Source organism: Poecilia mexicana, unplaced genomic scaffold (genome assembly GCF_051168715.1).
Source record: "Poecilia mexicana isolate PSO_F unplaced genomic scaffold, ASM5116871v1 scaffold_2, whole genome shotgun sequence".
Classification (NCBI taxonomy): Eukaryota; Metazoa; Chordata; class Actinopteri; order Cyprinodontiformes; family Poeciliidae; genus Poecilia; species Poecilia mexicana.
This window is the reverse complement of record NW_028263371.1, coordinates 8934437-8958491: the sequence shown is the minus strand read 5'-3', so window position 1 is coordinate 8958491 and position 24055 is coordinate 8934437. Positions and strand designations below refer to the sequence as shown.

General features: G+C 44.2%; 1 protein-coding gene across 6 annotated transcripts in view; it reads left to right on the top strand.

The window, feature by feature from the left end:
* Positions 1-24055, top strand: part of LOC106927587 (cyclic AMP receptor-like protein A) — a 75506-nt gene that overhangs the window by 22259 nt on the left and 29192 nt on the right. For all 6 annotated transcript variants that reach the window (XM_015003294.2, XM_015003255.2, XM_015003310.2 and 3 more), the window contains 3 exons: positions 3119-3197; positions 7956-8003; positions 16294-16376. In XM_015003294.2, the coding sequence (XP_014858780.2) occupies positions 3119-3197; positions 7956-8003; positions 16294-16376 (210 nt within the window). The remainder of the gene's footprint in view (positions 1-3118; positions 3198-7955; positions 8004-16293; positions 16377-24055) is intronic.

Sequence of the window (24055 nt, the reverse complement as noted above, 5' to 3'; positions counted from 1 at the left end):
GCGTGCATGCCGCAGAGGTCCAACAATTTTTTTTGGGGGGGGGCTGGAATTCATATTTGTCCAGACTCAAATTTCCTCTCTCTTCAGTCCTTTACACCCGTTCTCAAATAGAAAATTTACTGTCACTATGAATAAATAGGGAACCTGGAAACGACACAGGCAAACAACGAGGGAAGGAATGTCACAATAATAGAAGTAAGGAAGGACACAATGAAGGGAGAAGGGAAAGTCTCAAAGAAGGAAGGAAGGACAGACACAATGAAAGGAGGGAGGACACAATGTAGGATGAGAGGAAGGAAGGATGGACAGACAAAATGGTGGAAAGGACCATCTCAAGGAATGAAAGAAAGGAGGGGGAAGTGAGGGAGAAAAAAAGCAAAGGAAGGATACAAGGAAGAGGAAAAACGGGACACGGTGAAAGAATGGAAGAAGTGTTTGACAAAATGAAGGAAGGGTCTTTGGAGGAGGACACAAAGAGGGAAGTAAGAAAGGATACAAGAAAGGAAGAATGAATGACACAAGCATGAAAGGACAGAGCAAACACAAGGGCCGAAGGAAATTGTGAAGGACACATTTATTAATAGGGAATACAGCGTAGAAAGAGACGTATGTTTTCATGCCTACAGCCACATACCGAAGTTTTTAAGGCAGGGAGAGTATTCATCGGCATGCTTACGTTCTCTGTTAGATCAGAATGCACAGACATGTAAAACATAGGTTCCCCAATCTTCATACCGCCGTCCCAGATTCTCCTTTTAGAGAAAAGTTTAGGTCGATTGTGCTCAGTGAGTTTCTTCCCATCCTCAGGCATGGGACTCAAGCATGGGCAAGCCTAAATTAGGTCAAGGACCCAGTATTTGCCTTCTGAAAGACTTCTAAAAGATGCTGTGTGGAGGATTCATGCCAAGGACTTTCCTGGCACAGGAATGTACATTTAATCCCAATCCATTTTCCTTTGAAAGTGTCTGGCCACACATTTATAGGTCAGCGACAAATTCAGTCTTCCTCTTTGTTTTAAATGTCACTCCGACGTTTTTCTCTTTTTATAACTTCCAGTAGCCGTCCTACGCTCTACCTTGTATCTTTACAAGATAGACTTTCCAGTGCCAGATTCTCAGAAGGTGCCGAGCGGCGCGGTCGTGACTGACTCCGAGTTACTGTGGCGACCAGGAACCTGTCTATCAAAGCAAGACAAAGACCTGTTTGGTGAATACAGGGAGAGGCTGAAACTCCTCGCGGCTTACATCACCTCCCAGGAGGTTGCACAACACAAGGCTGCCACTCCAACAAAGCCAGCCTCTCATTTCCTTTGCTCGCCTCATTCCCTTTCATCCACTCACAAAATACCTGACATATTATGCACCCACGCCTCCTCTGATTGGCAAACCTCACTCCCTTAGGAAGGTGGTGTGTATTTCCAATATTGTCACTCTGCTGGCATAATCTTTTATTCTACCTCTCAACGGTCGGAAACTCTGCGCGGTGACATCTAGAGGTGCTTAGTCAGGGCTTTTCCTGCTGTTAATTTACATGCTGTGCGTCCTCCTCGCAGCATCTATTTCACACGTGGCGGTGCAGTGTTGGCCCTCAACACTCGTCTCAGAGAATCGTCGAGAGTCTTTTAGGGCGTTTTCACACCCGATTGTCTGTTGGACTCAGTTTGATTGCAACTTTTGTTAAATTTTCAGCTGGTGTGGTTTTCTCACAGAGCGCTGCTCCTCCCCCCACCCATCGCCTGTGATGGTGCTGCACTATGAACCACTGAAGGAAACAAGATGAAAACCTCAGAAGAAGACATGAACACAACTTTGTCCTTTGTCCTAGCGCTTGGATTTGCGTGTTTGTTTTGGTTGCATTTACCTAGAATGCCCTGCGCTATGGTACACTTAGCACAAGCGCTTTTGGAGGACTCTCCGGTCCGCTTGGCGTTCACATGTGCATTCAAATCACACCAGAGTTCACTTCAACCAAACTGAGACCGAGGTTTTTAGGCAGACCAGAGTTCACTGTTTTGGTCCGCCTCAGAGCTTGATTGCACATTCACACCTCCACAAATGAACCTGATCGTCAAGGCAATGAACTAGAGTTTGATTAAAGCTGACTAAACAGAATGCGTCTTTAGACTGCAGTTCCTGGTAAACATCTTCCACAAAATTCTGTGTTTTTTTATGTTGACAGACCAACACAAGATAAATATAATTGTTTTTTTTCCTCATCTAACCAGACGACCTTCTTTCATGTCTTTACTGTCCCCCCGCCCCCCGCTAGTTAATGCTTCTCCAAGGCACTGTGCATTCCTCAACAAACAATTATGTAGTTACCTGGCTGCACTACTGCTGTGAGTAGAAACTGAATACATTTCAGCTTCTTTTTGCTCCGTTTTGGTCACGATAAACTTCTAAAAAAAGATAAATTTTCTTCTAACCCCACACACCTCGCTACGTTCAGCACAAAAAAGTTTTCTCTATTGTTTGGTGTTGGAAAAAGTGGTTTTCCTGCAGGGTTTTAGACCTTTTCGCTGAAAACAGCTGCACTGCTTGCAGCAGCGAAAGTGGTAAAAAGGCATGCTGACCAGACATCTAAAAAAAAAAAGAGGTTACTGTTAGGGGGGGTCGACTGTGGCTCAGTGGTGAAGAGCAGTTGTTGGGTTGATTCCAGCTTCCTCCTTTACCACATGCCGTGGGGCAAGGCACTCCAAACTGAACCGATCTGCCTTTTGGCGTGTGAACGAGTGTAACTCTGTGAATGTGGCTGCATTATGAAACCCATTGAGTGGCTAGCATGACTAGAAAAGTGCTAGAATCATTTAGTTACTCTCTGTTACATTTTTTTAAGAGTATCAGTTTCAAGTTGAAAACAGAAGTGAAACTTTTGACCGATACCTGAACCCAAAACTCATCCAAAAAAAGACCATTTCAAGTTATATTCCTGCTAAAAACCATCGTATTATTATGTAAAGGAACCATTTCTTACCAGATGCCTGTTCTGTCTTAACATGATGTTCCTTGAAGTCATTAAGGAGGCCAAGAAAACTAAATCGCAAATAACACAGCATCAGATGTGTTCTGGTTCCCTTTGCACATTTTGTTTTTCATCTTTTCGTGTCTCTGCTTTGCAGATGGTACGTGCCTCTCTTCAGCCTCATCTTCCTCATGATCTGCTGCTATGGCAGAATCATCTGTGTGGCCAATAACAGAGTAAGTGATCAGCATGTTTCCCCACATAACGCAGTAGAAACGGAGTCCAATCAGTTTGATTCTGAACTTTGGGGGGGAAAAAATTAGAAATTTAGTTGCGTTTGTGTTTTAGTTTTTCTTTTTGCCATGACTTTTAACCCTGATGTTCCTGCAAAGGTGTCGGCAAGGTGACAAACTGGATTTCCTACATCTGATGGAGACAAAAATAGCTCGGGTTGGAAACAAATCAGCACTTTAAATACAGTATCTTGTCTGAGCTGCTTTATTTGGAGGTAAAAGTGTCAGTCAGAGATGCACCCAGCAGTCAAAGATAATTACACTCACCTAATTAACTTAGATGAAGCAGAAATGCAATCATAATTTACTTGTATTTACTTTTGTTTTTTGTTTTTTTGTTTTTTTCTTATCTGTAAATACATTTGAACAAAAGACAATCAGGGAGTGGCTAGTTTAGGTTGGGAGTCTGCAAGGTGTGACTCTTTAGTCCCCCCCACAGGCATTGGTAAGAATTTTGGCTGAAAATATACAGGTAAAAAGATGATTTCTATCTAAGAAACAGGTAAAAGTAAAGGTTAGTTCATGCAGTTCCTGTGTTTGAAGAACTGCATAGAAATAATGTTTTTTATGTATATATTTGAACTTTAATAGTTTATTTTCTTCATAAGATCCAGTAGATTTTGCTGGTATGGATAAACTTGATTTAATTAGAATGAAGGGAATTTTTATTTTGGTCTTGTGAATGTTTCTCATCCTTGAACCAGGTTGTACTTTGAAGTTGCTCAATATTTATCTGCAAGGTGTTGTGTGCTTCATGGATTAAATATGAAATCTGTCTGGGTTTTGGCCAGAAACAAATCCAATAATTCTGCTGTGCTTCACAATGTGTTCACACTCATTTAACCTTTTTTTATAAAATAAAATAATTTTAAGAATTTTAATGGGACTTTATGTCAACCAGCAACACAAAGCGGTACATAATTGTGAAAAGGAAGGAAAGTGATGCTTGGTTGTTCCATTTTTCTTTATAAATAAAAATCTGAAAAGTGTGACACCCATTTACCCAATGCAACCTATCGCCTTCAACGTTCACCTAATTGGTAAACGTTGAAGGGTTACAGGGTTTTTCTTTATGATATAAAGAAACATGTGATTGTTATAATATTGCTAAATAATGTGGCTACAAGATTACAATTAATGCACATTTTCTTGATCCTTTTTTTGTTATCATACTTTGTCACAAAGTGAAACATTGTTCCTAACCTTCTGCTTCACCATCACTCTCTGCTTTGTGCCAAACTGGCATATAAATTCCCAATAAAAATATTTCAAGTATTTGTAATGTGACCAAATGGAAAATATTTTGACAAGGCACTGAATGTATTTGAGGAAGTAAGAGGAAAAATAGAAGCTGAAAACCTTCTGGAACGTTAACCATTTATGACCTTACTTATTTTTTTTAAGTTGTCATATTAGGGATGAGGATTTCCTCAACTTTCCTTTAAAACAAAAAGGAATAGCTGTCAAGTTTATGCGTAGGATTTGTTGAAGAAAATCACATCTCTCTTGTCTTTGTCTGACAAGAAAGTTGTTTTCATTTTTAGGCATTTTAAACCGGGGTCAGGTCAGTTTTGTAACCAGTTCATGAACCAATTTATCTCCTTGTTGATCTGCTCTACAATTTGGCTTGAAGGTCCGTGTAACTTTCCATGTTAATGGTGCAGCAGCAGCCCGGAGGCAGCGTTATGCACATTGCACGTAACTACCATTACCTAATCTATCAAAACACCACTGAACGTGAAGCTAATGGACGAACAGCGTCGCTTTTTGTTTTGCTTTTAATTTATTTATTCTTGTCGATTCTCGTCAACCAAACACAAAAGAAAAGCGAAAGAGAGGCAGGCTGAAACCTCATAAGCCTCACGGCGGCCTGTTTTTATTATGAATGCCCGCATTCCTTCTTGAGGCGGCGGTGGAGTGAGAGAGATCGCGCAGATAGCCAGGTAGCAGGGCGACAACAGCAGAGAGCGACAGCAGGTAGCTGAGGGGCAGGGGGAAGGAAAAGAGGCTACGCAGCCCTTTATCATGGCTGTGATAACGAGGGGGGAATGAATGTAGCTGAACGCGGCTGCAGCTCATAACTCATTCAGCTCACAGCGTTCAGCTATCGCTCCCTCTTCCTCTCGTCTCCGCATCTGTCTTCCACCTTCCTCATTTCCTTTTTTTTTGCATTCATATGTCTCTCTCGCTCTCTCTCTTTTCTCTCTCTCTGACTGTACTCCCACATGTTCTCTCCCCCCCCCCCTCTCCTTTCCCTCCACCGTTTTGCTTTCTCTGTCATATTTATGAAGAGCTCAAGCCTTATCTTTTTTCAGCTGGAGGCTGTCTCACTTGAAAGAATTTCACAGGCTTTGAAAGCGGGGTAGGTGGCGACTCGCCGCTAGAAAAAGGATAAAGCAGAAGAGAGCCGGGATGCTCGCCGGACACGGAAGTTCTCGCACTTTCCAGACGAAAAAGATAAGGGAGATGGGCGGACTTAAAAGACCGTGCAGATCACTGGTTTACTGGTTTTTGGAAAATCTTGGACGTGATGCTGCGTGACTGTGTGAGGCTGTTCTAACTAGCCTCACACAGTTACAGGTTGTTTTTTTTTTAAGCTAATGAGTCATTTCTGGCCACGCAAACAGAGGTCTGGGAACATGGTGGCATGTTTGTAGAAAGATGCGATTTGCTCGTTTGTTTTTAAAACTATCCATACCCCCTATTCGTAACATCTTAAGCTTGGATTTATTTTATTCAGACTTTCTGCGATAGATAAGCAAGAACAAATAATTTTTTGAGTGATGTTCAGTGTTGACAATCAATTTTATTTGTGAAGCACCTTTCATACTAAAACCAACTCAACAGGCTGCACAGATCAATAAAAACAAACCCACAAAACAAACAATTATCCACCACACCCCCAACATGGAAAAACACAGAACCGTATGGAAAAGAGCGGAAATTATGTTTTCTTCCAATATTGTTCTGTACTTAGCTCCATGCGCACAGCATAATGCTGCCACCACCATTTTTCTACAGCAGCATCGTGTGTTCAGGTTCTTTTCCACCACATGTAGTTCACTTTGTGACATGGATAATATATATTTTTTTTCTTTCAGTAATTCATCAATCTTACCACTCTGTGGAGCAATAGCTGCTTTGCCAACAGATTCTCCAACGTTGACCAAAGCTGAACATTTTTCAACTTTCTCGTGTCGTGTCGCAAGCCCGCGTGTGAGTCTACGTATACAAGCGCAAAATTTCACGTACATGTGTTGCAACGGTCACTTGGATGGAAGAGGCGCTACTGGCGATTGTCGCCTCATCGGAGAAGCTACAGTACATAGGAAATGAATGGAGAGGGAGCGAAGTTGCCTAAGTGCACATTTATTACCATTTGGCGGAGTGACTGTCGCTTTAGGCACTGGCTCGCTTCGGTTGCCAATCCATATGAGGCTAGGTGGATTCTGTGCAAAAAAATCTTTTAAGCTGGGAATTAATGAGGCTAAGGCAGAGAGTCATTTCCAGTGTTAAAAGGACGAAGACTTATATTTTCATTTTTGTCTGCTTTAAATTTCATTCAAGTTGGCATTAAAAAAGTTTTTAAAAGTCTTAAATATTACTTTCTGAAACCCGCAGATCCCCTGTTTAATACGTGTGAAAATATGAAAAGGAATAGCAGGTGTGATTACTTTTGCAGGGGACTGTAGCTGAAGTTCCCACCCTCCGACTGCAGCGAAAGCGTGTTTGCTCTCAGGAGACCTGGCCGCGGCTTAATGATATTGCCACTTATTATCAGCATTTGTTGATTTTGATGGATGGTGCTGCTCAGCTGGACAACAGAGGGCTGCTGTGGAACAGCTTCAGTCTAATGACCAAATGGCTGCTCCCCCCCACCTCCTTCCAAATCCCCCCACCCCTGCTTCACCATTCCCCACAAACACACCACAGTCACACACACACACACACACACACACACACACACACACAGATTTACAATGACAATCACGTCAGCACGGAGAAACCATGGCAACATTGAGTTAATAAATAGCAGAACAGAGGAGCTTTTAGTGCATACTGCTCATGCTGCCGTTTTTGTGTATGCGCACGAAGACCTCGAGTTTCATCTTGGGTTAGATAAACCCCCTGACTTCCAGTTGCCCCCTCCCCCCCACACCATCTCAACCATTACAAATCCTGCTCTTGTGCGCGGCGTCTTCATGTGTTGCACGCACGTTCCTGTTGACATTTTCCCCCGCATTCTCTCCAGAGAGGAAGAGCCAGGAGTATTCCCACGTTCCTAGCCGAGATCTCACATCTGCAGTGTTTCCCCCCCTCCACCCCCGTCCCCTCTCTCCACATCCCTTCTTTTTTAAAAATATTCTTGTTTCTCTTTGCCCCCTCTCTGCCTTGTTTTCCTCTTCCCTTGTTATAGCGTGTGTGTGCGCTAGAGCTGATCCGTTTTAGTGAGATGCTGGGAGCTGTTTAAGTGCTCCCCTCTGCCTCTAAGCTCCGCGCTCTGCTGTGAATTGGGCAATTTGGCAGGGCCGCGCGAGAGGGCGGAGGGATTTTGCATCGCCGTGATATTTGTTCCAGCTTGTCACCACAGGCACTGACCTCTAAACATTCCTCTCTAGAAAGAAAATCGCAGAATTCTCTGCATTCTCCCCCCTCCATGCCCCCCACTAATAATTCTCTCTTACTATTGTGCGTCCGCAGATGCAGTCCTGGCGGGGAACCTTCAACCCCGAGCGCGAGAGACGAAAGGTAACTCTCCGGCCGCCGCATTTCTCAACACACAATTATGCGTGCGCGCCGATCGTGAGGATTACAGATTCTGCAGGATTAGTGCTCACCCTGCTCACTGGTGCAGGTGTCAAGCACGGCAGGGAGCAATTTGACCCCTTGACATTATACCCCTGGGAGTGCTTGTGCATGTGCATATGCACGTGTAGTCGCGCTCGAAACGAGACCCTTCGGGGAAATGCCAGGGATCAGAGGTGCACAGCTTGTAGGAGGGGCACGTAAATTACGCTAAGTTACATCAGATAGACCACGGCAAAATGGGAAACAGAAATGAAATACTGGTCTGCGGTTTCCTCAGCGGTGAGTTGGTGTAAATGGTAGAATTTAATGCAACGGGACAGCTCCAGAAAGAAAGCAGGAATTGATTAATGAATTTAAATATTTTCGCATTAAAACAATTGCCTACCCCTTTGTACAAAATCAAAATTCTTCACAGTCTTAAAAAATTCTGGAAAAGTATAGAATTGGGTCAAAGTATGCTCCAGCCCTGAGTTAGTTCAGAAAATGGACGTTGATTTTGAAATATGTCGGCATGTCTAAGATGGTGACGTTGCAAACTAGTGTAATGCATATCAGAAATACTAAAACTGCATTTGGAAATCTTGAATTTGTGTTTGTAACAATGTAGTCATTTTGAGATGGGGAAACCCTGCAACATGGTTGTGGAACAGAGAAACACAGGAATAGTTTAACAATACTTTTAGTATCCAGTTACGTTGACTGGATTTAAAACTCTCTCTGCCAGAATAAGTCCTAAAGTTTTTAAAATGTATCATGAAAAGCTGTTTTTCATTTGATATTTACACGGGGGTTAGTTGTCAACTTGTCCCCTTGCTATAGATTCTGTTCTCCAGAAAAAAAAAAAAAAAAAACTCAAAATCAGGGGTGTGAACAACTATTTAGTCTCTAAAGTCAAGAGGGCCACACAAAAACTTGCGGCGTGCCGGATTTGGCCCCCCGACCTTGACTTTGATACATCTTCAGATGACGTGTTGTTCAAAAGGCAGAACGGAAACGTTTACTTTTAACACCTACTCTGATAAAGGCGTCTTCCACCAGCAGTGTAAAGCAAAACAGAGGCTTACATAAATCTAGCAGCATAAAAGCAACCCTCCGCTCCTGCTCTTCCTGTCGCCTCCACCCTGCGGAACCAGGTGTGCAGTTGAGGTTAGGGGTTAAGGTTATGTAGATGCTGCCCCTAAGTGGCAGGGATAATTACTGCACAATGAACTGGCGTAACCCTCACGGCATCCTGTGCATGTGTGTGTTTGTGACAGCAGCAGCACACACTCCTCCTCATGTGGGCTAATTGCTATGTGTAGCACAGAGTGTAAATAAGTCAGCAGCGGTTTTTATCACACTCTTTCCTCGTATTTCTCCTTCCCAGTCGCTTCCCTCATTTCCATCTTCCCCCCCTCCCTGCCTTTTGCTTTGCTCTCTCTCTCTCTCTCTCTCCCTCCCTCATCTACCCCTTCCCCCCCTCCCTTGCCGTCTGTCTCTCTCAGTCTTGTACTCATACGCAGCATGAATAAAGCAGCGAGCCAGGTTCATGGCCATGAATATTTATGAGAGTTTATGCGCGCGCTGCGATGCTTTAAAACAACAACAACAGCCTCCCAGACTGCTCTTGCCATGCCAGCGAGCTGCGGTTCATGTGTGTCACGAGTGTGTAGCAGCAGGTGTAAACTACAGAAAGCGACTCCTGCAGGTTGTCTAAAGACCGCCGGCTCTGGGTCTTGCTGCCGCCGCCCCCCCCCCCCCCCTCTCCGCCCCCAAACCCCTCCGCTCTCTAGCGCTTGCACACGTCGCTTCCTGAGTTTGTCATTCTTTATTCCTCTCCCTGGCACCTCGTGGCACCCTCTCTTTCCCTCTCGCTGTCTACGGACGTGCGTCTGTGCAGAGTGATGACGTACATTACTGATGCTGGCAGCTGTCAGGGCCATAAGTCAGATGGTTGTGACCTATCTCTGTATGTGTGTGCGTGTGTGTGTGTGTCTATGTCTGGAGCCGTTTGTCGGCAGTCGGGCTTAAAGATGTATTCACGCACACACACAAGCGCCACGAGGTCTCGCAGCAGCACAGGTCACGGAGAGCATATTCAAAAGGAGGTTTTAAAGTCATCAAACCACACACACACACACATACAAACACGGACGCACACACCTTTAAGCGCATTTGCACACGCAGCAGCTCGGTCCCGTCGGGTAGCAACAAAACTGGCTGTGCAAACAGCGAGCCGCTTGTTCTCCGTCTTCTCGAGGCGTTTGTTTACAAATCCACACAAGCTTTGCCTTGAGTAATAATGTGATGTGTCTGTGCATCTATGTGTGTGTGCGCGTGCGTGCGTGTGTGTGTGTGCTCCTACATCCCTAACCTTGTATCCCACTGAGCTTTAGCCCTGCATGAGTGCCTCCTCATTAATCCACTTAGTTTTGATTTTATTTGTCTCCAACAGCACAGGTCTGTGTGAGCAAGGTGCAGGAGCGGTGAGAAGTTTACATGCCTCGTCGTCGGGTGGTGGGGCGACATTGCTTTCATTTTGAGCTTTTAAAGAAGAATTTGAACTGCTTTAGTTTTCGGGGTGGAATTATTGTACGACCCCAGACTTCGGTGATTGAAAAAGAAGAAATGAGTGCACAGGTTTTAATTTTTTATGAATTTTCTCTACTCCACACACACACACACACACACACACCCGTAGAAGCTCAAATATTCATTAACAGGCTTTTCAATACTTTGATAAAAATAATTCATCAGGTTCAGATCATTGTAGAAGCCTTATCCCTTCCAAAACCAAGGTTGATGTGACTTTTTTTTTTCTTTTTGGGCGATGTTCAAGCTTCAAGCGTTTACTTCAGTTAATCAGGAAGTTGATTTATTTGGCAATAGTTTTCCACCTGTTTCATCCCTCCGTTGTATGTACATAATAAGAGATCAATACCGCTTGTAGCAAAGCAAACCCTCAGTATGATGCTGTCCCCACCATTCTTGACAGATGGAAGGTTTTCAAAGCTGACAACGTCAGGGAAGTCCTTTTCACAAAGACTTATTTGTGAAAAGGACGTTTGCAATAAAACATTACTTCTCACATCGCTTTTCCTGTTGTTTCACAAAAGGAAGGTTTTCCAGGTTCCTCTCAACAGCTCACCGCATTTCATGCTCCAAGCAGAAACAAGAGAAGTTTATCACAATTGCAGGCTGCTAAAAACTGAACAAGGAAGTCCGTCCCACTTGCATCTCAAAATGTTTATCTTGTGTCATAAAACTTTGTGGTTTAACTGTGCTCGTGGCTCAGTCGAAGTGACTACAATAGAGATGACTGAACTGCAGACATGTGGAAAGCGTCTTTGCTGGAGAGAGGTGGAACGGAGGCGGGAGTTGATATTTTTCGAAAGATTTTTCAAAATAAAATATGCCACAAACTGCAGTTAACACGAGAACCTTGACAGACGAGTGAAGTCACCGTAAGCCGCATAGGAGAGAAAGAAATGTGTTAGCCACTTCCTAGCCAAAGTGTCTGCTTTACAAACGCAACTTTTCGACACCAGCTTTTGTCTCCAAAGGACAGTGGCACCAAAACTAGGTTTTGGATGGATAAAGAAAGTTGTGGACTAGGCCTGAAAGCAAGTCCATGTCCAAGAAACCAACCAGTTTAATGGAGCTTTACCATGTGATCAAATATCGAGCATGAATCATTGTTAAATTTATACAAAATGTAAGTTGCATGGCTTTGCAAAGTGACAAAGTAAATATCATTGGGGGTCTGCAGATAGGATTTAGCTTGTATGTCTAATTTATCCAGATTCGAGAAAAACAGTCAATTCAAAGTCTTGAAAAGTCTAAAACTAATACAAACCAGATTCCAAAAAAGTTGGGACACTAAACAAATTGTGAATAAAAACTGAATGCAATGATGTGGAGGTGCCAACATATGATATTTTATTCACAATAGGACACAAATCACAGATCAAAAGTTTAAACTGAGAGAATGTATCATTTTAAGGGGAAAATATGTTGTTTCAAAATTTCATGATGTCAACAAATCCCAAAAAAAGTTGGGACAAGGCCATTTTTACCACTGTGTGGCATCTCCCCTTACAACACTCAACAGATGTCTGGGGACAGAGGAGACCAGTTTCTCAAGTTTAGAAATAGGAATGCTCTCCCATTCATGTCTAATACAGGCCTCTAACTGTTAATCGTCGTGGGCCTTCTTTGTCACACCTTCCTCTTTATGATGCACCAAATGTTCTCTATAGGTGAAAGATCTGGACTGCAGGCTGGCCATTTCAGTACCCGGATCCTTCTCCTACGTAGCCATGATGTTGTGATTGCTGCAGAACGTGGTCTGGCATTATCTTGTTGAAAAATGCAGGGTCTTCCCTGGAAGAGATGACGTCTAGATGGGAGCATATGTTGTTCTAGAACCTGAACATAGTTCTCTGCATTAATGGAGCCTTTCCAGACATGCAAGCTGCCCAGGCCACAAGCACTCATGCAACCACATACCATCAGTGATGCAGCTTCTGAACGGAGCGTTAACAACTTGGGTTATCCTTGTCCTCTCTGGTCCGGATGACATGGCGTCCCAGTGTTCCATAAAGAACTTCAAATCGTGACTCATCACAGAACAGTCGTCCATTTTGCCTCACTCCATTTTAAATGACTCTGGCCCAATGCAAACGGCTGAGCTTGTGGAGCTGCTTAGAAATGGCTTCCTCTTTGCACTGTAGAGTTTCAGCTGGCAGCGGCGGATGGAACGGTGGATTGTGTTCACTGACGATGCTTTCTGGAAGTATTCCTGAGCCCATGCTGTTATTTCCTTGACAGTGGCATTCCTGTTTGAGGTGCAGTGACGTTTAAGGGCCCGGAGATCACGAGCGTCCAGTAGAGTTTTACGGCATTGACCCTTACTCACAGCGATTGCTCCAAATTCCCTGAATCTTTTGATGATGTTGTGCACGGTTGATGATGATAACTTAAAAGTCTTTGCTATTTTACGCTGGGTAACACCATTCTGGTACTGCTGCACTATCTTTCTGCGCAACAATGGTGGAATTGGTGATCCTCTTACCATCTTGGCTTCAGAGAGACACTGACACTCTAAGAAGCTCTTTTTATACCCAATCATGTCAATTGACCTAATTAGTGTTAATTTGTCTTCCAGCTGTTTGTTATATGTTCAATTTCCTTTTTCCAGCCACTTATTGCTACTTGTCCCAACTTTTTGGGGATTTGTAGACACTGTGAAATTTTTAATCAACATATTTTTCTTTTAAAATGTTACATTTACTCAGATTAAACTTTTGATCAGCCATGTTCTATTATGAATAAAATATTGACATTTGCCATCTCCACATCATTGCATTCGGTTTTTATTCACAATTTGTTTAATGTCCCAACTTTTTTGGAATCCGGTTTGTATATTTATGCCTACAATGACTTCTCGTGTCTTCTCCCAGTTTTACCACTGCCCGGTTAGCATCTTGATGACTTTAGCTGTCATCAAGGAAAAGGAAAAATATTTCTTTTTTCCATGTTTTTCCATATTGTCATAATTTTTTCTATGAAAAAAAAAATACAATTTTATTATATATAATAAAATAGTATTTTTTTTTTCAATAACATCCTTCTTTTTGTAGAATTGCGGAAGTTGGTGTTAAATGGGTTCAGATCAATGTTACCTAAAATGTAAAAGTTGCAGGCAGGAGTTTTCAAGAATGCGTGGCATGCTCTAACCCACGTCACATAAATACGACTAATCCCTTTAGTGGTTATTCATGAGTAGTCGAAGCAACGTTGCCCTATTAAAAAAAAAAAAAAAAAGTCTGAATATTTTAAGAGTTTCCCAGTGAAAAGCCGAATCGGATTGTACCTTCAGTAAACCCGACGCGGTTATTTTTAGAGGCAGCTTGTTGTGAGGCGAGCGTCAGCCAAGGCGATGGGGTGAGTGCTGTGGGTGGCGGCGGTGGGGAGGGGGAGGGGAGGGGCGGCTCGCGATAACTGTCTGTAATCTAGTGAGTGTCATTAACGTTGGGAGCGCTGCGCCCGCGCCGCATAATTACGGTTTCATTCCCCCTCTGCCTCCCGAGCTGTGCAAGGGGCCTCTGACACCGGAGGACTGTGATTAAAAACACGAGGCACTTCACCCGCACTCTTCCTCCTCCTCCTCCTCCTCCTGCCAGTCTACATCCTGTTCTGTTGCTCGCTGAAATTCCTCCTTGTTGGCGATTACCTGGCTTGATCCGGTCTTTAGAGCGTTTTGTTTTTCCAGGTTTTTTTTTTTTTTTCTTTTTTCTTTGCGTCCTTCCCTTTATCCCGCGGTGTGAGTCATGCAATGACACATGAAGTTAGGACGACAATAGGCAGATCTTACCATGACCACTGATGCCAGAGAGTCCCATAATAACAGACACTAATAGGGCTAAAACTAGCGTCTGCCTTCGGGTCGTGCTGTTACAGACAGTGATGCAGAAATACGACCGACTTCCTCTCCGTTGATCGTAAGCAGCCGACGTTTGCGCGCACGCACGTACATAACATAAAATACCACCAGATTTTCATTTGAATTGTTTAAAAATGCCTGCGTTAAAGCTTGCACGCCTCAGGGTCTTTCTGGTGAGTAATTAATTTCCAGCATGTGGGGGTAGAGACCGGAGCTCGTGGGCCTGCCTCCTGGCTCCGAGCGTCGGGTGTGTGTGTGTGTGTGTGTGTGTGCATGCGTCTCTGTCTCTCTGTGTGTTACAGAGAAAAATAAAAGGGAGGGAGACTTTGCGCTGCCTCGGATGCTGCGTCCTAGCCTGGGGGAGGAGGAGGAGGGGGGAGAAGGGAAGAAAAAAAAAAAAAAAAAAAAAACAGCACAGCGCAGAAAATCGATCCAGGGGCCGCTCTTTTCAGCCTCTTCCGGATGCGAGAGTCCTCCTCTCCCGGGAATTAGATAACGGCTTGTAAAAGCTCTCCAGCACCGAGCTCTTTCCACCCTCCTCGACTTTTAGCTGCTGCTGCATCTTTCTGTCTTCCTGCCTGTTTCGTCCGCAATATTGCCTTCGCCTCCCCTCCTTCGCACAACTGCAAAGTATTAGCCTCTGGTTTAATTGGAATCCCCGTTTCTTTCTCATAACTTGTGTGGATATTGTGTATTATCTGCAGCTTAATATTTTATTAGGTTCTAATTGGCCTTTGTTGCCTGCCTCTGTGCTGTGATCTGCCCGTTAAGGCGCTAACTACGGGTGCTTGTGTGATTATCAGCCTCCTCGCGAAGGTATTCTTTTTTTTTTTCACATCGCAACCACAAACCTCGGTGTACATAATTACGATCTGGAAGGGGAAAAAAGATAGATGATTTTTAAAGAATTAAAAAAAAAGGTGATCTAAAGAGTGTGGCCTTGGTGTGTGTTAATGCTTTTGTAGAACCGCTTTTGGCTGCAGGTCTGTACCAGAACTCTACATTCACAAAACATTTGTTTTACAGAATCGGTCAAGCCAGGTCGGTTTGGATGTGGGTGTTCTGTGAATAGTATTTTCAAGTAGTTTTCTACTTTGACTGGACCATTTCTAATAAGCTTCGATTTAAACCTTTCCATCGAACTTCCTGCTACAAGGTGACCTTTCAAACATTTGTCCAGTCTTCCCGGCCTCCATCATATATCCTTTGAGTATTGCCCTGAATTAAATTACATCTACGTCTCCATGAACTGAGCATTGTGCTCGTTCCTGCTTCCACGTTTCCTGTTCAAGAAAATGACCCCCAGAGCCTGATGCTCTCAGGTAGCCTAGTAGTTTTAACTTTGGTCTTATGTCATTCCACATGTATGTTGTGTTCCCTGCTTGGGGTAAACTCTACACAAAATTTATTTTATTTACTAGTGTTATTTTTAGTACTTTAAACCTTTCCACAACCGTTTTCCTGACCTGTCTGCTGTGCTTCTTGGTCTTCATGATGCCGCTTGTTCTCTAACAAACCTTTGACGAACGTCACACGTGGATTTAGATCGAGACCAAGTTACACAGTAGCGGGCTTTGTCCTCCATACAGGTGATTTATGAACGCAATTTGTTGCACTGGATTTCATTTAGGGATGTTAGAGGAAAGGGGGTTTGAAATCAAATGCATGCCAGCCTTTTCACATTTTTATTTGTGAAAAAAAAGAGAGAAAAAAATCAAGGTTTAGAGGTTGGGAACTCTTTTGCAAAAAGCGTTGCAGTGTTTCTCTACTCAGTTGAAGTTAACCACGGTTTCATTTCTCCCCCAGGTTTCCTTGGCCGAGGAGATCAAGCCGCTCAAGTGGTATCCGTCCGTTTACCTGCTGGTGTCCACCTTCCCGCTGGTTAACAGGTAGCCGCTCGGCCTCACCTGGCCGCCATATAAACCCTGTTGTTTGATTCGCTTTGTTCCCCTCATCCTATCTCCTCCTCCACCGCCTTAGCATATCTCATCCTTTGTTCTCCCTTATCTGAACTCTCACAAAGACTTTGCCGTACAGCACTATAAAGGAAGTTGTTGTGTGTGTGTGTGTGTGTGTGTGTGTGTGTGTGTGTGTGTGTGTGTGTGTGTGTGTGTGTGTGTGTGTGTGTGTGTGTGTGTGTGTGAGAGAGAGAGGATTAAAGCATTTTATTGCCTTTTTTATAAAACGGGAGTTTCATCAGCTGGGGTTCAGCAGGAGGAGGTCCGGTAAATGATAACCCCCCCTCTTCCCCATCCTTCCCACCACGGCACCGTTATCACTCTTTCACCCGCTTCCCTTCCCGTCCTCCAGCTCTCCCTCCCCACCTTCCCTCACCAAGCCGGTGTGATTGACAGGTCAGGGTTACTAAGTGATTAGCTGTAGCGGCTCTGCTTGTCGCCACCGCCATGTAGGCGGAGACACAGGTCAATTACAGGGTCAACGTCTTTCAAAGGCTCCGGCTCAAACACTGCCCCCCCTTCCCCCTAACTACGCGCACCCTCCCTCTTTCGCCCCCTTTACCCTTCCTCTCTCTCCGTTCACCTCTCCATCTATTCCACTCGTTCCTCCTCCTCCTCCTCCCTGGCTGTTGGCTGATGAAGATGACAAACGGCATCCTGTGTTAACCTCCCTGCTCTCCTTCCTCTCTCCCTCTTTTACGCTCTAAAAGTCTGTTATAGCCCCCATATTTTTACTCCTCCTCGCTCGGGCTTTCCATCTTTCTGCCTCTATGTTTTTATGTCACCACCACCACCACAGCCGCCGCCGCCGCCACCTCCTTCCTTCTCCTCCTGCACTTTTCCACACAAAGCCCCTCTCTCCCTCTCCTGAGCAAATACGCTCTCGCTCGGCTCCGCTCTGCCTTCCTCCAGAGAATGAACGAGGGGAAAACAGGAATGAATTGCTCTCTCGTCGTCGTCATCCTCCTCCTCCTCCTCCTCCTCCCCTGGTTCAGCAGCAGCAGCGGTGGCAGCAGCAGCGCTGGCTGTATATATCTCCGGCTCCTATTAATTTGTTAGCCCCCCTCCCCTCCTCCTCCCTGGCCCTCTTCTCTTCCCCCCCTTCGTCTCCCCGGCTCATATCCTCTTCCACCTCCTCGCCTCTTTTCCACCGTCTCTCCCTCCCTTTCCTTCCCTCCCCTCGGCTGAGTGCCGGAGTGTGTAAAGTGTTTGTCACGGTGCCGTGCCGATGTCGCTGTGCTCTCGCTTCCGCGCCGCCTCGGCTCCGCGTGTGTTGTGTTGCGCGTGCGCGTAAAGTGGGTGGCTGGTTTTCTGTGTCGAGGCGAATGTGCTGTCGCTGCTTGTTGCTGCGGAGCGCACGGCGTGTTTGTCCGCTTCGACTCGAGAGAGTGTGTGTGCGCCGCTTATTTTCCCCGCTGCTTGTGTCTGCCTGCGAGCTCTCCTCCACGCTCGCGCGTGCGTGCGTGCGTGCGTGCGTGCGTGTGTGTGTGTGTGTGTGTGTGTGTGTGTGTGTGTGTGCGTCTGAGTGAGGGATTATTTCTATCTGAGCTCCAAAGCCTCCTAAACAGGGCTTAGAGAGACGGCCCAGGGCAGCAGCAGCTAAAGCCGGCGGGTAGAGCAGAGCTCTCTCTTTCTCGCTCTGCTCTGCGCCCCCTGTCTCGATGCCATTTCTGCCTGCCCTGATCCATCGGCAGGCACTCCCACACACACACACACACACACACACGCTCTTGTTTTGGCCCTCATCTGCTGCCACACTCGCAAACACACACATACACAGTCAGACGCCACACGCAATTTTAATCTGTTCCAAATGCTCACTGGTAAATGTGTTAATTCGACACCAGCTGTTGCGAATTGAAATGGGAAAGCGCTCCTGCTTTTTTTTTTCTTTTTTTTCCCCTCACACACGCACATGCATGGACGAGCCATTATACATCATTTTACCATCCACATCTCTCTCTCCCTCTCTACCTCTCTCTCTCTCTCTTTCTCCTCTCTCGCACTCACTTGCCCTCATTTGGCAACGCAAAAGTAGCACCAGACACCCACATCTTCTCACTTCTGCCTCCTTCTTATCCTCCCCTTTCTCCTTCGGCGTCTTTCTCCTGCTCTCTCTTGCTCTCCAGCCTGGCTCTGGCTCGGCTTCTTTCTCTCTCTCGATCCGTGTGTGTGTGTGTGTGTGTGTACGCGTGTGTGTGTGGTAGCACTGCCCGGGCACGACTAGAGTTTTCACAGTCTGCTTCTCACATCGCCTCCCCTGTGTGCTTTACGGTGTGGGTGTGTGTTTGTTTACAAGGCTTGTCTAGATTCCTACTGTGCGTGCTTGTACGCTTGTTTGCATAAATAAGCCCTCTCCTCGGAACCTGGCTGCTGATTTCAGAGCGGCGTGGCGGCTCCGTGTGCAGCTCCTAGTCTTCTGCGAGGACTTTCCGCTCCGTCTGTGGCGTGCCGAGGCCCAGTTGAGGTTCTCTGTGGGATAAACTTTAGGAAAAGTAGCACGCTTTCACGGAATTTACTCAGAGTTCAAACGAAATGTAGAACATGGAGCTGCAGTTCTGGGAACGAGTTTTTACCCCTTTACAGAGTTTGTCTGTTTTTACTTTTTTTTTTTTTTTTTTGTCGCTCTAAACATGTTTCGGATCGTCGAACTAATTTCAGTATGAAACGGAGACAACCTGAGCAAAAACTAAATGCAGTTTTTAAACTAATCAAGTGAAATAAGATACACAAACCAACCTGGTCTTGAGTGAAAATGTAACTACCCCTTAAATCTCAGCCACTTGAATTAAGCATTAGCAATATTTGGCGACGTTGTTGTAATCACTGCAGAGGAATTTTGACCCTTTCTTCTTTGAAGAGTTACTTTAACTTTTAACTTCTAATTTTTAAGGTTATGTCACAGAGTCCCAACTTTAACTAGGTCAATCCAAGAGCATTTTGCCATTCAAAGGTGGAGTTTCAGATTAATTCATTCTATTTTACTTAGAAAGCACATCTAAAGAAATAGTGCTATAAAGCAGGGACAGATGAAACAGATAATAATGATAATAAATACAAAGTAAGAAAAAGACTAAATTGAAATGCTAACAGGAAGTGGTGTTGCTGTTGCAATACAGGTTTTCTTGATATCATTTATCCTCAATTTAAATAAAAGACTAAATCTGCTGTTCAGCTACTCATAGGTCTGGTCTGATAAAAAAACCACGTTGGAACCCTGAAGTTGCATTCTCTCTTCTCTTCTAAACTAGATATCTTACTGGTTAAAAAAGAAAAAAGATCTTGGGATGCAAATATCTCAGTTAAATCGATTAGTTTTGATCATTGGGTCACAAACATTCAGATTGGATTCTTAATGTGAGACTGAAGACACTTTGTCAAGTCTAAAGCGAAAGCAAAGGAAGAAGCAAACATCAGACTTTCTGTGTGTAGGCAGGTGCCGAAGCCAGCCTGCTCACTTGAGGGAAATTTTGCATCATTCTTCTGCACACTTAAAATTCGTCATGTAAAAAAAAAAAAAAAAAAAAAAACAAACAAAAAAACCCAGAAGCGTTCAGTTCAGTCAAAGGTCTGAAAAAAAAAAAAACACAGCCACATTTGACTTTGATGTTTCATCTCTTTCAGCCAGCTGATTGGCAGTGCAACATTTTAAAAGCGTACCTTTTTAGAACCTCGTTTAAAGCTTCATACTAGTAACTGACCTGGACCTCGCCTAAACAACCACTCTCTTGTGAACGAGCAGGAATAAAGCCCTGGCTCCCCATCCGCCGCCTGCTTTTCCTCCTTTTTTCTGAGGGCTTGTCTTCTAGTCTTTCTCTGATGTTGTTGTTTTTTTGTTGTTGTTTTTTTTTCTGTCTGAGCTCAATGCCTTTGAGCAATCAGAGTTACGTGCCCAAAGGAGGGTGCTTCAGCGTGGATAAATTGGCCCTGGCGGCAGAGCTTGAACCGGTGATGCGTCTCTAACCTTGAGTTCACCCTGTCACCCCAGGAGGTAGCTTGCATCCTCCTAGTTATTCTTGGTTTCCCTCGATGCTGCCTGTGGGTTTCGTGGTGTCTGTAGACCTATACGTGTTTGCAGGGGATTTTTTTTTTTTTTTGGTATGGGCTGCCTACAGCGTCAAAGCCTAGGCCCCCCCCTTCCTTTCTGCCTTTCTCTAGAGGAGATCTGATTTCCCTGCTCCAGGCGAGCAGCGAGTACAAGACAAAGTGTGCGTTCATCTGTGTGTGCTTCGACGCGCGCCGCACGCTCGTGGGTTCGCGTGCACGAACAATCCGGGCCAGGCAGACCTTCCACATCCCCGTTCTGCGCTTTGAAAAACGAGGGAGGAAATCTCAGAGCAGCAGTTATTATTCATCCCTCAAAGAGAACGGGGAAGGGTGGGAGGCGGAGGAAGAGGAGGGGGGGGGGGGCGAGGAATGGATGGAGGGAGGAAGAAAGAAAGAGAGAGCCAAAGAGGAGGGCTGAAGAAGGGGTGTGTGTGTGTGGGATACATTAACTCTTATCTCACTGTATTTGGCGTTCTGCATCCCAGGATGAGCTCCCTCTCTCTTTCTCTCGCTCCTGCGTTCCTTCCTTTCGACAGTCCCTTCCTTCCGTTGCTTGCCTCTGCGCCTCGGAGTGTCTCGCATTCAGAGCGGCTGGATGTGTGCTCGCGCCTCTGTGTCTGTGTAGGCTGGTGTGTGGTTTGCTCTGCCTACCCTACTGTCTTTTTGTGGTGTTTTCTCAGCTTCAGCAAGTAAACGGAAGCTGAAAGGCAAAACGCAGGGTTCGCGCTCGCGTCTTTGAGAATGTCGGGGCTCTCTGGGTTTTATTGCTTTGAAATTGCAGTTACAGATTTGGGCAAATTTTGTTGACGACCCTTCTAAAAATGTGTAAAAAAAAAAAAAAGCCTCTTCAACAGCAGCACCTTTACATGATAATGAAACTTACAGATAAATCCAACCTTTAAGTCATCTGGGTTTATTCAGTGGAAACATCCCACATTAAAACACTAATTTTTTACAAAATTCCTCTACTTTGTACCCCTCCTGTTAACACTTTATTGTGTAACCCCCCGAAGCCAAGAGAATAGCAAGTATTCTTCGCTTTAAACCTTTCACTGGGCCGAAGCGTGCAGAGAGAGGGATATTTGACCAATCCTGGATATACCCTTTCTTGATCAGCCAGAGTCCTGGTTAATAACCATGGAAGCGCATTGATTTTCATCATTTTTGTTTCGTTTTGGATCGTTATTCTGCTCAAAAACATAAATCATAACATATTTTCAGTCTTGTATTAAAGGCCACCAAATTTTTATTCATGATTCTTTATACTTACGGTTCCCAGACCCTCATCATCACAGATCCCCCACGATACTTAATGGTATGCATGAGGTTTCTTATGGCCTTTTTTGAAGCACCAATGTCTGTGCTCTAAATCAATGTGGTCAGGAACGGCTCCGCTTTGTCAGTGTTCCGATAATCTGTGCTAGCTTGTCAGATTTTGCGGTGGAGAGTCAAGTTAGTCGGCAGTAAGGGTTCAACTGAATGAAGGCCTTACCAGGTCCTCAGGTGTCCCAAATCAACACACCCCTTCTTAAGACGGTGTCCCAAAGTGATCCCCAGAACAAGGTCTTTCCACTCCCTTTAAATTTTACTTCACCTGGTATCCCAGTGGGTGACTTCTACACTGTTCAAACAGCAAAACATGAAATTATGTTGTTGAAAACTGATTGACCAAATGCACAGAAGGATGAATCTTGTGGAGATTGATACACAGTTAGACAAACATTCCTCTCTTACAATCATGGCAACAATAGACCAACCAAAAGGAGTGCGACAATCAAAAACAATCCATTATTTACAAAATTATCTCACACAAAAAATATAGCAGCCAATAATTAGAACCAGACAAGAAACGTTGTCGCTACAACACAAATGGTCACACACCGAAGGTGGTCCAACATTACCGTACATTAAAAAGGGCAGCTAAATATTCAAAAACCAGCAAAATATGGAGAGATCACTATCCAGTACCACATTCAAAATCATTGCTTCTACACAAGCAACACCAAAAGTGGGCTGACCTCTTCCCAACACTGAAAGCCTCATCACAGACACAAGACCGGCACTCTTCATATTGGCACATTAACAAACACATGGTGTATAATTCACAGCTTTGCATCTTAAATTTTACCACGACTTTAAAGGACGGTCAAAAATAATTTCTTTGTCAAACTGCAACATGGACCCTATTTGCATGATTCCTTTCGAATTCAGTTGCAAATACTCAGAAAGTAACTAAAGCCAAGAGAATTCCCACAAACTGCCTCACAAGATCTGACTGAAGCTCATCCTTGGTCTTAAGAGGTCAGGTATTAATCACCATGCTTAACTTTGTAAGCTTGAAAGGTAAAAAAAAAAAAAAAAAAAAAATGCATGTTGTCTTTTATAATATTTTATTGCTTCAAAACAAACATTTTAGTTTTCCATGTTTTTATGTACAGGACAGTTTAAAAGAAGCCATTTTGTTTCAAACATATTTAAAAAATGTTAACTATAAATTAATTGTGCTTTGGTGGAAGGATGATTCATCATTACAGTATGTAGGCGACAAACTATCGTAGTCTTATCCAAACGTCCACTGTGGGTTTTAAAGCAAAATTTGCCGCTGACCAGGCCAGTCTGCCTCTCCTTGCTCATCTTTTCACTTGCATTTTCGACTCTGCATTGCTGACCACAGTACAAGGCCATGCTGCTGTTTAACCCCTACGGGAGAAACGCTTTTATAATGCGATTAATGTGCATTGTGTAACATTAAAGTGTTAAACTTTTTTGATTAATCACATGCATTAATGTTAACATCCCTAATAAATATTTATTTATTTATAGATTTTACACATATATAAAATCTTGAATAATCCAGGCCAGAGTTTTTTTTCATACTGATCTTAATATGGTCACATGCTTAAAAACAGGGAAATAACCCTTCAGCATGTCTTAAAACTCAATTAGGCACATGTTTTATGCTTAAGTATCCACAACGTTATTAAAACTGGAAAATTCTGGACTTTCAGGAACCCTGAATTTAGTCAAATGAAAGGTCTAATTAAATGGTTTCCATCAAAATCAGGCGTTAATGTGGTTGTATTCTGCAGCAGTTGGAATATTAAAACACCCCGCTGATCATCAGGTTGGATATTTCCATTATTTTCTTATTAACACACATTCTGTAAATCCAAGTGTGTGGTGTCGCCTGTCATGCTCTTTAAGCAGCCAGCTGCACCAAGCCGCACACGGCTGTGGGGCCCAGCTGATATTTGGCGGATATGTGACAACACCTCCTGCGTGCGCCTGAGCGAACGCACTTGTATATTAAATCTCAGGCAGCGCGATCGCTCCACAATCCGTCTTCAGACGGACGGGTGACCTGCAGGCAGCACTGTGTGAGGTGCACACACACACACGCACACACACTGAGACTGGGCTGGGGGGAAGATGCAGGCTGCAATTTAAATGTATTTGCGAGCATGCGGGCCATTTTTGCGCCAAAACCAATAACCAAAAACTGTAAACAAATGTAGATTTGTATTTAAATTGAAGCATCTAAGCTGGGATTGGTCATATGTTTC